Below are 14,646 nucleotides of genomic sequence, written 5' to 3'. Positions count from 1 at the left end.
AACCAAATACCAGAAAATCTTATTTGGCCAAATGGAAGAGATTTTAGTCTGGTGTCTGAAATGAAACCAGGCCCCTTTGACAGTAGAAATTCCACTGTTTTTATCTTATTTGTGTAAATTGCTCAACACTGGCTTGGCTTGGCTTACTCTTCGGTGAAAGCCCATCTGTCAGCCACATCTGCCTGTCTGCCTCTGTCTCCCCCCTTACCAAGCAGATTTGAGGCTAAACATTTCTTAAAGGCGTCCTACATATTAGACCTCCCAGGAAACCTATTCCACCTCCTTGAGACCTTAACTTTGTTTTTGAAAAGCCACCTCTCCCACCCTTTGAGCCAGCTTCCTCAGCTTCTCTACAGTACTGCTCCTGGAAAACTGAGTTAACTTAGGTATCCCCACCCTTTCTGGCCTTCCACAAGGACAGGGCTTCCCTGCACACAAACCCCTCATTTATGTCTAAGGTTAAAAAAAACACAATTCTAGACTTTGCACTTAAGGTCCAGCTTCACAGCAAATTCCAACAGCAAAAACAGACTATCCGGACCACCAGGCTGATAAAAAACAGTAGTTTAATAAAATGCAGTAGATTAGCGCTTTCAGGTTTAAAATCCTTCTTCAGACAACATACAAAAGTTTTGAACACCTTTAAAAATACATAACCAATCAAAGACTCAGGAAAAAGCCGTCCTCTTTTTTTAAAAAAGGCTTGATAGGAATGACACTATTCAGGCCAGGTGCTCTCTCAGCACCCATATTGATTATCCATCTAGTTTCACTATATATATTTTATTTCTCAAATCCCCCCCGTTTGATGAATAATCGGCAAAACCATAAAATACATGCCCAGGGTACTGCATTACATGCTGATACAGGGCATTATGTGTATTGGCTGTACATATAGCTGACATATGTTGTAACACCCTGTCTTTCAATCTGCAATTCATTTTACCGACAAAAAATGAACAACATTGCAGCCAAGTATATAATATTGCTGGTCCAACAATCAGCATATTTTTTCAATGAATAGCTCTTTCCAAACAGTGGATGGATGAATGTGTTGTTATGTCTAATATACTGGCAAGCTTTGCAGTGTCTACAGGGAATGTCCCTTGTCGCCCCATGATAGGTTTCCTAACCCCCTGTTGGTCTGTACAGAGCAAATCCTTTAAATTCTTACTATATTTAAAACAAAATATGGGTTCCTGTTGGTCTGTTGATTGTAGATTGAAAGACAGGGTGTTACAACATATGTCAGCTATACGTACAGCAAATACACATAATGCCCTGTATCAGCATGTAAAGCAGTACCCCCACCCCGCCCCAAAAGAGGCAAGCAAGCTGATGTCTTGTCATTTCTGTCCCATCCATCAGATCCAGCAGTTGCCCAAGTTGCTAGTCAAATTCTGGTCATCTGTGTCATAGTCTGGGCTTTATCCTTCTACATTGCGGAGCTGGTATCCAAGAAACATTTCAGATTCTACTAGTATATTGACTGTGCATATATGGATTTTATTTAACACTGTGGCAATTAATAAAACATTTTGCATAACAGAGTTTTGGCAAACAATATTACATAGTAAAAGTGGATGCATTTAAAGACTGCTAAAATTATTGAATAGGTGTACTGGTTTCACGTGCTATCAAGGTAATATGTCATATCCTGTAAGCTAGATTCTAACATATAGAATGAGAGCTGCAAGATATAGAGGCTAGCTTTAGAAAAGGTAGAGATTTTGGAGACATTCACTGGATAAGAGAGAAGAATCCAGGAAATATTTGTTTCAGCTGTTCTAACTTTAATTTTGTGGACATTAACAAACTGTGGCAAGTTCTTAGAGCAATGGGAATAATGAGTCACCTTATTTGTCTTCTGAAGAATTTCATGTATACCAAGAAGCAACAGTTAAAAATTAATGCAAAATAATTGATATTTTCAACACTGGAAAAGGAGTGACTTCTGGTATGGAATAGATATGACACCCTCTTAAAACAAGGTTGACATTTTTCTGTCTCCATACAGGTCTCTGTAAACAAGTTCAGTTTGTTGACAGTTGTCACTAAAAATAGAAAAATTGGTTTCCTGACAAGTAAAGGAGTCTTAATTGTCATGTCAGAGGAAAAAATAAGAAAAAGCAAGGAAAACCACAGCTGAAAAGCCTACAAAACTGAAAAAGGCAACAGTAGTGAGCATAATACAGAGGGCAAAACAAAAGCTATTGCTTTGCAAAAAAAAAGTAGACAGACTGAAGTCCTCAAGAAAATCAGCATGTGAGAGGATTTCATAAAAAGCAAAATGAAGATTGAAGAAGTAGACGGAACCATTCCATATGTGCAGATGTCCAGAAGAAAGAAGCTAAGAGAAAATGGCTTCATATGAAGCAAAATAAGAAGAGTTGGTAGAAAAACACTAACTGCACTCAGACTGGTTCAAGAGAGATAATCTGAGGTTTACTGAACTACAAGAAAAATATGAATGTGAAAAATGCATATAATTTATGAGAGAACAAGTCATTAAATGGGAATGGATTTATTTTCAGGAGAATTAGAGGGCACACCCTGTGTTTGTTTCCAGTTCAGCAAGAAAAAGCCCAATGCCAGTAGTAAAGTCTGAAACCTATGAAGAAAAGGAAATTATTTTGTCCAAAGTATTACAAAAAGGCAAGCCATTAAAAATAAGACATTGGGTATATGTAGACAATAACTATTTGGGTTCTACATACAGAAGTGTGCATGCTCAGGGATAGCATGTATATTTTTACATAAAAATAATGTTGTTCAAAATGTGGTGGTACAAAAATGATGTGCCAAAATTTTTCCCATTAAATTTCAGGAGCTTGCTGTTTGTTTTTTTGCCTTTGGAGCCAAGAACACAGTGTATTATATATGTTTATATGTCATTGTCGCACAACAATTCTTGAAAATTTTCATGAGAATGTTTTGTGCCATTTTAGATGTGAGTTTTTATTCAGGGGTGCAAAGGTAGCCACAGTAGTCATCATTTTGGGGACAGTCCTAATGACGATAGCTTGTAGTTAAAGGGTTAACAGTTTATAGCTCTATCACCACACTCCAGCTTTAGTAGTGAAAGTTGTGGGGCCATCTAGCAGTTCTGCAGATCCTCCTTTGGTGATTGCCAAGACCTGACAAGGCAAATGATAATGTATTTCATACTGCCCATAATCTTCTGTGTTTGCATTGCTCAAAGCAATGCCTCACTGGCCAAAGATGAGAGTAATTCATGTTTAGTTACATAGTGTTGCATTGTAGCTCATCAGTCTTCATATTACAGAGGTTTCTCCACTAATTTGCAGTGTGCCTTTAAGCCACTGTGTTCTTCATAACACTGACATCAACAAGATAGTTTCTGACTCCTCTTTACAAAATGGAGGGTGAGACAAATTCCTTTCTCAAAAAAAAAAGTGAGATATGAGTAAGAAAAGTGGTGAGACCTTCATTGACTGTTGCATGGAAAATGGATACAAAGAAAATGCAAGATACGGTTTCTGGGTAATAAACTACATCTTTGTGATAAAGGTAGAAAATAACTGGGATAATGTTAAATTGGATTAATTCTAGAGTACTAATGAAATGCATGACCCATTCACTTCAAATGAAACATTTTCTGTCTTTTGGTGTTAAGTTAAAAGTCAGCATTGCCGAAGATAAGTCCTATTTGATTGTTTTTATTGGGTATCCTTATAGGTGCCTGATTTCAAGAACTATGACACACAATGTCAGTATTAAGATTCTGTGTTGGTCATTTTGACATTTTTACTCACTGTCTAGGAATCTAAAGTTTGTGTGTTACTGTGAGTGGTAATCAGTTTTAACTATTCCTTTTGTAAAAAAAAAAGACAATGCATAGGGGCTGTTTCCCATTGCAGTTCTGTTATTTTCTGTATTAGGCTGTTGGATATCTGGATCTTTTGTTGTACCTAGTTTATTTTACATTTCTTTTGTTTATGTGTTACATGGCTGATAATTGAGATCTATCATGGTGTAAATTTCTGTATTTTATTCATCTTCCTGCAGCAAAAGCAAGCAGAACTTGAAGCAGCACGGTTAGCTAAAGAAAAGGAAGATGAAGAAGCCAGACAACAAGCCATACAAGCGAAAAAAGAAAAGGAAACCCAGAAAAAAGCAATTAAAAAAGAGAGGCAAAAGTTACGAGTCTTCTGCAAGGTAAACTAGTGAGGAAAGGATGTTTCTGAATAAATGTAGTTATCTGTCATATGTGTCCATCCATCTCCTTAATTTCACTGTAAATTCTGTTTTGTTCTAGAACTGGAATTACTTTTTTAATGAAGAGGCAGAGAGTGTTAAGATGATGGAGGAGGTAGAGAAGCTGTGTGATCGTCTTGAACTTTCAAGGTACTGAACAATATTTTGATTGCTTTTACCCTGAAAGTTAATTTTTAAGTAAGCTTTAAGCTAATTTTGCTTTGTAGTTTGCAGTCTTTGAATGAAGTACTGGCGTATGCAACCAAGGAAGATGCAAAAGCTGCAGTGGAAAAAGAGGTAAGAATAAAAGTTATTTTCATTTTAATGATATTACAATCTATGTTTTGTTAACCTTGTTGCGTCTACTAAACACTCAGCCTTCTTGTGAAAGTTTTCTGTATTTTAGTAGTATTTTTTTTCTCTTTCAACTATCACTTCCCATCCCATGACTCTGATATCAATAGAAATGTATAGTTTCCATTACCAGTGTTCTCTGGCTAAATTTTTCTGAATTTCAACATTTTATCAGTTTATTGCATCTTCATTTCAATTGCCTGTTGTAGAATGTGCTTTCTAAATAAGCATTTGCTGGGAATCCTTCTTGACTGTTGACTGTACTGCACTTTGTGTAGTGCATTATTCTAATGTGGAACATTTTTGTTAAACGCCTGTGATGCTGAGCTAAGCCACTGTTCTTTCATTGTGGAGCTGAGACTTTTCTTGGTTGATAATTTTCAAAGAATAAAGTGAACTACAGTTATATTAAGATGTACTTCATTTTAGAAGCCTGACAGCTAATATTCTTACTGACGTTTAATTGCCTATCAGTTACAGTCCCATTTAGGCAGAAATCAAAGTGCTCAACACCTCCAGTTGATCATGTCACTCTCGCACACGCACGCACACGATGTTCTTCATGTTTCACTGTTGCAGTCACTACATTTGGGTTATCTGCTCGCAGGTAGCCCTCAGACGGCCTGATTAACAAAGTATTGGGTCCTGCGTCGGTTGCTGTCTCTTCTTCCGTGACGTCAGGTCGTCAGGGGTATAAAACATGCAGCTGACGTCATTACATCAGTCTTTCTTGCCATGCGGTGCCCGAAGCAGAAACCGTTCGCAAGTGCCGGTCGGCCGACTCCTGAAATTTTCGTTTTCGAGTTTCAGAACCGAAGTCTTCAACTAAAAGCGAAGTACCCCATTGGGGAAACTTTTTCTTGCTCTAAACCGATGTCAGTAAAAGTAAATAATTACATATCTTGTGGAAAGCAAATACCTCATAAAGATTTTCATTTGTACTGTATTCCTTGCCTAGGCCCTGACCATGACGTACCTCGCTGTCAGTTTTGTGCCTTATTTAAACCATGAACTATCCATCGTCTGTATATTTGCGCTTATAAATTTTTTGGTGCCCGGTTCAATTATCCTGATATGCCTTTGGTAAGCCATCCGACTACCGACATTCCGAAGACACGCAAAGATAAAGACAGAGACAGGCTGCCCAGTTTGCCGGTACTCAGTGAGGCACTTTTGCAGCCCCTGATACCCGCTACTTCAGATTTGCAGGCCTCTACTGAGACCCATTCGGAGTCCGGTATACCGCAAGATGCATCAACTGTCCCTACCTTGAATGGGTCCGGAGCCGCTGTGCAGGCACCGGCTTCTGAGGGTGTATTCAGACCTACTGACTTGTGTATTAAACCGGTGCCATCTTCTTCAAGGCCTAAAACTCGAACCATGCCTAGAAAACTGACGCCCAGACCGCATGGTCAAGCCTCTATTCCTAAAGAATAAATGATAAGAATGACTGAAGACCTTATTACTTTAATCAGGGGAAGCCAACCTTTCCCCCCATAAGAGACCTAGGACTGAGTTTGCTTATGATACTTCTGACCAGGATTCTGAAATTTCTGTTCTCCTCTGATGACCAGGATTTACCCTTATCTACCTTTGAGGATTCTGATGCTGAGGACTTTATTCCCTCTGCCCCCCCCCCCCCCAAAGGATTTCTCTTTTGGTGAAACCTTGCATATTCTCAGGGAGCTTTTTCATTGGGAAAGTCAGGATTTCTCTGATTCTAAAAAGAGGCTTAGGGATTTCTTACTCCTGCCCCAGCACAGGCTTTTAGCTATACCTCCTGTACTGGACATTTTGTTGATGACGCCTTTTCAGAATCTAGCATGGCTCCTGACTCTTTACCTCCTGCTTCCAGAAAAGCCTGATGGATATTACAGGGTTCCTGACTCTCACAAGTTCCTTTTCAAAAATCCTACTGCGGATCCTGAAACCATTTCACAGGGACCCAAGGGCATTAAAGCTACTACTGCCAAAAATCCTACCCCCTCTGATAGAGACTCCAGGGCGATGGATAGATGGGGTAAGAAGGTATACACTTCTGCAGCTTTGGCCATTAGGGCCTTGAATTGCCAGTTTCATATGTTAAAGTATCAGCTGCATATTATTGGATTGCTTAAACAGAAAATGATGTTGACTCCTGATTGTGCTGAAAATAAGGATTTTCAGGATTTTATGCATTCTGCTGAACAAGTTGGTAAACATACATTGCAATGTGGTTTTGATTCACTAGAGGCATCTTGCAGGGCTGTGGTAACTGGGTCTGTACTTAGAAGGCATGCTTGGCTTAAGGAGCAATCCTTGCCAGATCATGTTAAAGCAAAATTACTGGATGGTCCCTTAAATCAGGGCCACCTGTTTGGCAACAAGGGAGAAGACGTTATTAAAAAGATGGAGGAAAAGCTAAATCTATGCAAACTGTTAAAGACTTTTACAAGTACAAGCCTCCAAGATTTAGTAGGCATTGGCCTTCTAAGAATTGGTCGTTTCCTGCCTCTTCCACACCTTCTCAGTCCAAACCCAGGCCCAGCAGAGCACCCAGGCTTCAGTCCCAGGGGACGCACAGGACTAAGCAGTGGGGGGCCTCCACTTCCAAATTTGGGAGTAATAAAACTCCCCCCTATGGTAAACTGTCTCACTGACTTCTTTTTAAAACTTCCAAGCACTTCTCAACTGACTGCCCCTTTGGGGGGAAAGATTGTACTTCATGCAAAGAACTGGGGACTCCCTACCCAGGACAAATGGATATTAAATAGTGTCCCAAGGATACAGATTTCACTTCCACACGTCACCAACTCCAAGCGGTTGGCCGGTTCTACCTCCAAAGCAGTGGGCAGAGGCCCAAAAGCAAGTACTCTCTCTCTTAAGCATAGGGGCTATTCAGTTGGTACCGGAAGAGAAAAAGGGACAAGGTTTCTACTCCAGATTTTTCCTAGTACCCAGAAAAGACAATTCATGGCGTCCTATCCAGGACCTGCCTACTCTAAACACCTTTTTGGTGATTCCAAAATTCAAAATGCTGACTCTTTCACCAGTTGCTTCCTATGCTAAGCAAAGATGCCTGATTGGCAACACTAAATTTAAAGGAAGCATACCTGCACGTCACAATCAGGGAATCTTGCAAAAGATACCTACGCTTCAAATCAGGCTACATGCACTATCAGATCTCTGCACTGCCCTTTGGCTTATCTACTGCGCCCAGGGTATTCACAAAGTGCCTAGCTCCAGTCATTGCATTTTGCAGGCAAAGAAATATTCAAATATGCCAATACCTGGACGATTGTCTAATTCAGGCAGAAAACCAGGGCATACTTTTGAATCATCTGGCTTTTGTACAGAGGGTACTAACCTTTCTGGGGTACACCATAAACGAAAAGTAATCACACCTGGTACCCTGTCAACAAATTATATTCCTGGGAGCAAGCTTGAATACAACTTCCCAGATGGCTTTCCTCATGCTCGAGAAACAAATTCACTTGACAACCTACTTCAAACAAGTGGTCACAAAATCCCTGCTTTCTGCAAGCCAGATACTACAAGCCTTTGGGTTCATGGCCTCCTGCATTCTTCTAATTCCATATGCAAGACTACATATGAGGAAACTACAATGGTATCTAAAAAGCCTATGGTGTCAACATTCTCAGGATCTAGAAGCAATTATTCCTATCATTCCTTGTCTACGTCTAGAGTTCCTTTGGTGGGCAGAGGCCTGCCACCAAAACAAGGGTCTACCATTCACACTACCCCATGCCACCCAAACCCTAACAACAGATGCATCAGACTATGCATGGGGGGGGGCGCACCTGGCAGGGAAGTGCATTCAGGGCAAATGGAACCCATTTCAAATGTACCTTCACATCAATCATAAAGAAATGTTAGCTGTACAGAATGCTGTGACAGCTTTCAAGGACTACATTCTTCCAGGACAATTAATGGTAAAGACGGACAACACCACTGTTATGTGGTACATAAACAAGCAGGGGGTATACTTTCTTACTCCCTCTGCAGACTAGCCATGGCTTTGTGGAACACAGCCTTGAGCTACCAAGTACATCTACAAGCTCAATTCCTGCCAGGAAAACTAAATGCACTGGCAGATGGACTAAGCAGAACCCTCATGGACCCACACGATTGGAAACTGGAACCAATGATTTTCAACATGTTGACAAGCAAATAGGGGAGCCCAGATATAGACCCGTTTGCCTCCCCCCAGAACTATCAATTGGAAAAATTTTGTGCAAGGACTTCCCACAGACAAGCTTGGAAAGTGGATGCTCTGTCCTTCAACTGGAAAAACCTATCAGTTTATGCCTTTCCTCCTCTGCCTCTGCTCTCCAAAGTACTATTAAGATCAAACAAGACAAACCAAGGATGATTTTGACTGCACCAGCCTGTCCACGTCAACACTGGTACCCCCTCCTGCGCACCATGTCACTGTTGGCCCCATGATACCTGCCTCAGACTTCCTACCCTATTGTCTCAGCAGGAGAACCAGATTCTGTACCCTCAGCTTCAAACACTTAACCTAGCAGCATGGCTAATTACCTAAGCTCTCCTTTACCATCCCACAGTAAACCAGTGATGGATGTAATTTTAGAGGCAAGGAGGCCTAGTACTAGAAAATCTTATGCTGAAAAATGGAAAAGATTCTGTGCCTGGAACCAGTCTCAAGGGATGAGCCCAGCAGTGCCCAGTGTACCTCAGATTTTACAATACTTAACTGAGATGCTTCACAAGGGCCCGTCTTTTTCCTCAATAAAAATTCACGCCTCAGCCATTTCAGCTCATTACAACACAGAACCTCCCCTCTTCTCTCTTCCACTGCTCAAGCAGTTCCTCGGAGGGGCCAGAAATATAAGTCCACCCAGGAGATCTCCAACTCCAGCCTGGGACATTAACTTTGTATTTGAGAAACTCACCCTTCCTCTTTTTGAGCCAGCTGCTACTGCAGATTTAAAATTCCTTTCTTGGAAAACAGCTTCCCTTTTAGCCATCACATCAGCAAGAAGGGTATCTGAATTACAGGCACTTATGACAGTGGATTCTTTCATCATCTTTCATTTGGACAGGGTATCCCTCAGGGCCAATCCCTCTTTCATGCCAAAGATGGTATCCAGTGTGGCCTTTAATCAGTCCATTCATTTGCCTACCTTCTTTCCTATCCACAGACCAAAGGGAAACAGAAACTGAACTCCTGAGATGTGCACAGACAACTTAGATTCTCCTTGGACAGGTCTAAACCTCAAAGGAAATCTGAACTGCTGGTGGCATTTGTTGCAGGGACAGAGGGGAAGGCTATTTCAAAGCGAACTATCTCCAAATGGATAGGCCATTGCATTCACTTCTGCTATAAGCGCCATGGAAAACCTATCCCACAGGGGATCAGATCCCACTCAACCAGGGCTGCATCTACCTCTACAGCATTTCTCAGAGGCATTCCTACCAGGGACATCCTAGAAGCTGCTACCTGGAGTTCTGTACTTACTTTCACCAAGCATTACCATTTGCCAATTTTCTCTAAATCCAGAGCTGGCTTTTCCACTGCAGTTTTGCAGGGCCTTATAGCTGGTTCTAATGCTATCTAAATTCCTCCTCCCATCCTTAGCTTTGGGAATCTACCCAAATGTAATGACGGCAACAGTGAAAAATGAAGAACATAATACAGTTGTGTACACTTACCATAAATGTAGATGTTCGAGTGTATTCACTGCTGCAGTCCTGGTTACCCTCCTTCCAGCCCCCTGAATTTGTTTGGCTATACCTCTTTTCTCATTTTCAATGCTTAAAAGTTTTTTGGTGTATTTGCTTTTTTGTTTGAGGTATAACCTTGTATATTTATAGATTTAATTGCTTCCCATTAGGGGGGCACCTGACATCTGGGGCAAGAAAAACTGATGTAATGACGTCGGTTGCATTTTTTATACCCCTGACGACCTGATGTCACAGTAGAAGAGACAGCAACTGACACAGGACCGAAGACTTTGTTAATCAGGCCAACTGAGGTCTACCTGCAAGCAGATAACCCAAATGTAATGACTGCAACAGTGAATACAGTCGAACATCTACAATTATGGTAACTGTACACAACTGTACTTTCTGATACTACAGTGTTGGTTTTCAAGCCTGTTGAGTTCCTTTTTTTTTTTTCTCCGTAGCTCTTAGCTGTCACTGATTCTGCAGAATGTCCATGATTTTTGCCTTATGTTTTGCTCTCTCCCTCATATAATGATTTGGTGGAAATTCACAAATTTTGAGGATTGTCACTGGATGAAGTTAGATTGCAGTTTCAGACTTGTTATTTCTGAAGAAACACATATTAATGCAAATCATATTATTCTGTTAATGTTATAAATGAAGAGCAATATTTAAAACTGTTCCAGATTTGGACCTTTGTCCCTCATTATTATGGCATTTTGTCAATCATTGTCACTTCTGAAAAGACCAACTTTCGCCTTTTATTTAATCCATTGTGTGGAAGTTGATGTTTAAATTTGTTTACTTTTAAGGCACTAAGTGTTAATAAGGTTAATGTAGATTTTCATTTCTGCATCACTGTTGCAATAGTTCTGACTGCTAGAAGTCCTGCTGCATAAGGTTTGACATCCCGGCCCAACTTCTAGAGCTTAAAGCCCTTCTATGTCCTGGCCAGATAGATGTGTAAATCTCTGGGACTTCAGAGCATTCCCACTATAACTTATTCATTGTAATGGAGGTCTGGTAGTTTACGCTGTAACTTCCAATGGGCATAACCTAAGCTTTTTTTATAAAATTTTACTGTCATCACATTTCAGACAAATGCTCTCATTTCTGAGCCATAGGGGTTGCTAAAAGAAGTGTAAATGGCAAACTGTGCAATTTATAGTGATAGTATTTTTTAGTTTCTAGGTCTTAAACTATGCAGTAACTTTTACATTTGTGATATTTTGTTAAAAAAAAATTACAGTATCTCAACAACCACTAAAGTTACACACATACTGTCGGCAGTATTTTGGTCATCCAGCTGAATGCTCTCATATAAGACTAAGTAATTCTGTCTGTGCAACTTGGTTGTCAAGATATTTACAAAAACATGAAATTCATGACAGTATAAATATTATAGTAATAACAATTAAGATATCTTTGCCTGCGCTAGACAGAGGCCAAGTATCAGTGTAGTTGTTTGCCACTGTGAAAGCTTTAAGATGACATTTGCTTATACTTTGTATGTAGCATGGTTTTAGACTTAATAATGCAAATATGAACAAGCTATGTCTGATATTTCGAGACGTCGGTGTGATGTAGCTGCAGAATTGCCTGGCGGCACTTCTTGGCTGGAATGAGATAAAGCAGGCATTTGCCTGTGCTGTCTTCAGATCTTTCTTGCCACGAGTTTGATATTCAGCCTGTTCCAAAGCAAAGTACTAGGTAAAGTACTCTACTGGGAAATGCTTTCTTTGCATATGTTTTCTGTTGTAAGTATTGTGTTAGTTAATCGTGGCGTTAGAAAACTGATAGTCTTGGGTATGTCAACTTCAGAAACCTTGAGTAAGCATGCATGTGGCAGATGAATTTCTACTTAAGGAGTGTAATATGGAAAGTGTTGCCTCAGATCTGAGCATCACATCCCTAACTTCAGTATTTGCTAGAGCTTTTGATAATTATTTCCTTAACTTGTTGGAAAGGTAGAGGCTTTTAGGCAGTACCCTATATCATTGCTGTCCCTTTGGATTCCCTTGTTTGTTGACAGGGTTGTCTTACAAAGATGAAGTACACCAAGGAGAAGGTTGAAAGGGAAGCTGGGGGGGGGGGGGTGCACTACTTCAGGACAAGAAAATGTTCTTGGTGTTTTGCTGTTGCAGTCATCACATTGGGTTATCCCTGCCAGGGTAGCCCTAGGCCAGCCCGAATAGCAGAGACTTAGTATTTCTGCATCGGTTGCTATCGCTTGAGGACTGACGTCAGGTTGTCCGTGGTATAAAGTAAGGCGACCAACGCCATTACATCAGTCTTTCTTGCCGTGAAGCCTGAAGCAGAAGCAGTTCGCACGAGTGCCGGTCAGCCGCTACCTGAGTTTAGTTTCCGAATTGAAGTTGAAGTCTTCTAAAGCTAAGTACCCTGTTGGGATCCTTTTTTCTTGCACTAAACCGATATCAGAAAAAGTTAATAATTGCCTCACCTGTGGCAAGCAAATACACCGAGACTTCCACTCTTACTGCGTCATTTGTCTAGGCCCAGACCACATCATCGCTTCTGTGCTTTGTTTAATGCCAGAACTATCCATTGTTGGGCCCTTATTGTAGCCAGATATTTTCGTTTACAGTCCTCAAATTCCGATATGGCTTCGGTAAGCCATCTTGACAGCAGATCTTCCGAAAAAATGTAAAGATAAAGACAGAGACAGACAGCACAGGTCCAAACCTAGGAGGAAAACTCCTTTCCTTCAAGCACCAGGGCTATCATTACCAATGACCAATGGGTTCTGAACATTGTGGTTCAGGGATACAATTTCTCCTTCCATACCCTTCCAACCCCAAAAGGGTTCCCAGATTTATCACCAAATCTGTGGGCAGAGGCTCAAAAGCAAATCCATTCCCTGCTCTCTTTGAGGGCAGTAGAGCACTTTCCTGCAGAATAGATAGGCCAAGGTTTCTACTACAGACTTTTTCTGGTACCTAGAAAAGAGGGCACCTGGCACCCCATCCTCGATCTGTCCATTCTAAACACATTCCTGGTGATCCCAAAATTCAGAATGCTCACCCTCCAGCAGCTGCTACCCATGCTCTCCAAGGATGCTTGGCTAGCCACCCTGGATCTAAAAGAGGCCTACCTCCACATTCTATCAGGGAATCATGCAGAAAATATCTCTGCTTCATGGAGGATCTCAACACTTTCAGTTCTCTGCTCTTCCCTTTGGCTTATCTACTGCTCCCAGATTTTTCACAAAATGCCTGGCTCCGGCCATTGCCTTTTGCAGACAAATATTCAAATTTACCCCTACTTAGACGACTGCCTTATTCAGGCAGACAGCCAGGAAAAACTGCAAACACCTGGCCTTTGTAAAGAGCCTACTAACCTCCCTAGGGTACACAATCCACGAAAAGAAATCAAAACAGGTGCCCACCCAAAGGATAATCTTCCTTAGAGCAAGACTGCACACAGCATCCCAGATGGCATACCTTACTCCAGAGAAACAAATTTTCCTGTTAGCCTACTTCTCTCAACTGGCCACCAGGCCCCAGCTTTCTGCAAGGAAAATTCTGCAAGCTCTGGGGTTCATGGCATCTTGCATACTTTTCATTCCATATGCCAGAGGAGGAAACTTCATTGGTATCTAAAGAGCCTTTGGTGTCAACACTCCCATGACCTGGAAACTGTTCTACCTGTAATTCCTTGCCCCAGGAAGGATTTTTGTTGGTCGGCAACAGCATGCTCCCACAACAAGGGACTGCCCTTCTCCCCATGCCCTGCCGCCCAGACCCTCACCACAGATGCTTCAGACTATGCTTGGGGTGCACACCTGGACGGCAGATGGATACAGGGCCAATGGAGCCCACCACAAATCCCCCCTGCATACCACTCAACTCCCTGGCAGATGATTTAAGCAGAAATCTTTTGGACCCACACGAGTGGCAGCTGAACAGAAGTACTTTCTTCTTAATAACTCTGAAATGGGGAACCCCGAAGGTCGACCTCTGCCTCCCACACCAACCATCAGCTCAGCAAATTCTGCACCAGGGAGCACCACTGCATGACTTGGAAAGTGGATGCTCTGTCCTTCCTTTGGGTCATCCTCTCGGTCTATGCCTTTCCTCCTCTACCTCTCATCCTCAGCATACTGCTCAAAATCAGGGAGGAAAAACCAAGGACCATTCTTATAGCTCCAGACTGGCCCCGATAGCACTGGTACCCCTAGCTGCGCAGTCTGTCCCCGCTGCCTCCATGACATCTTCCTCAGATTCCAAACCTCCTAACCCAGAGGGAAGGGGAATTCATGTATCCCCAATTGCAGACACTCAGTTTAGCAGCTTGGCTTATTCCCTAACTCCGAACCAATTTGCCATGCTCAGTAAACAGGTTTTTGATGTTATCCATGAGGAC

The 14,646-nt window shown here is 41.5% G+C and overlaps 1 protein-coding gene across 1 annotated transcript in view; it reads left to right on the top strand.

Moving 5' to 3' along the window:
- DNAJC2 (DnaJ heat shock protein family (Hsp40) member C2) overlaps positions 1 to 14,646 on the top strand; it is a 1,234,748-nt gene that overhangs the window by 720,758 nt on the left and 499,344 nt on the right. The window contains exons 13-15 of the mRNA XM_044088515.1: positions 4,030 to 4,179; positions 4,280 to 4,368; positions 4,446 to 4,515. Coding sequence (XP_043944450.1) covers positions 4,030 to 4,179; positions 4,280 to 4,368; positions 4,446 to 4,515 — 309 coding nt within the window. The remainder of the gene's footprint in view (positions 1 to 4,029; positions 4,180 to 4,279; positions 4,369 to 4,445; positions 4,516 to 14,646) is intronic.

The sequence above is a fragment of the Protopterus annectens genome, chromosome 11.part0 (assembly GCF_019279795.1).
Source record: "Protopterus annectens isolate FY-2018-M chromosome 11.part0, PAN1.0, whole genome shotgun sequence".
In the NCBI taxonomy this organism is placed as follows: domain Eukaryota; kingdom Metazoa; phylum Chordata; order Ceratodontiformes; family Protopteridae; genus Protopterus; species Protopterus annectens.
This window is presented reverse-complemented; position numbering and strand designations above follow the sequence as displayed.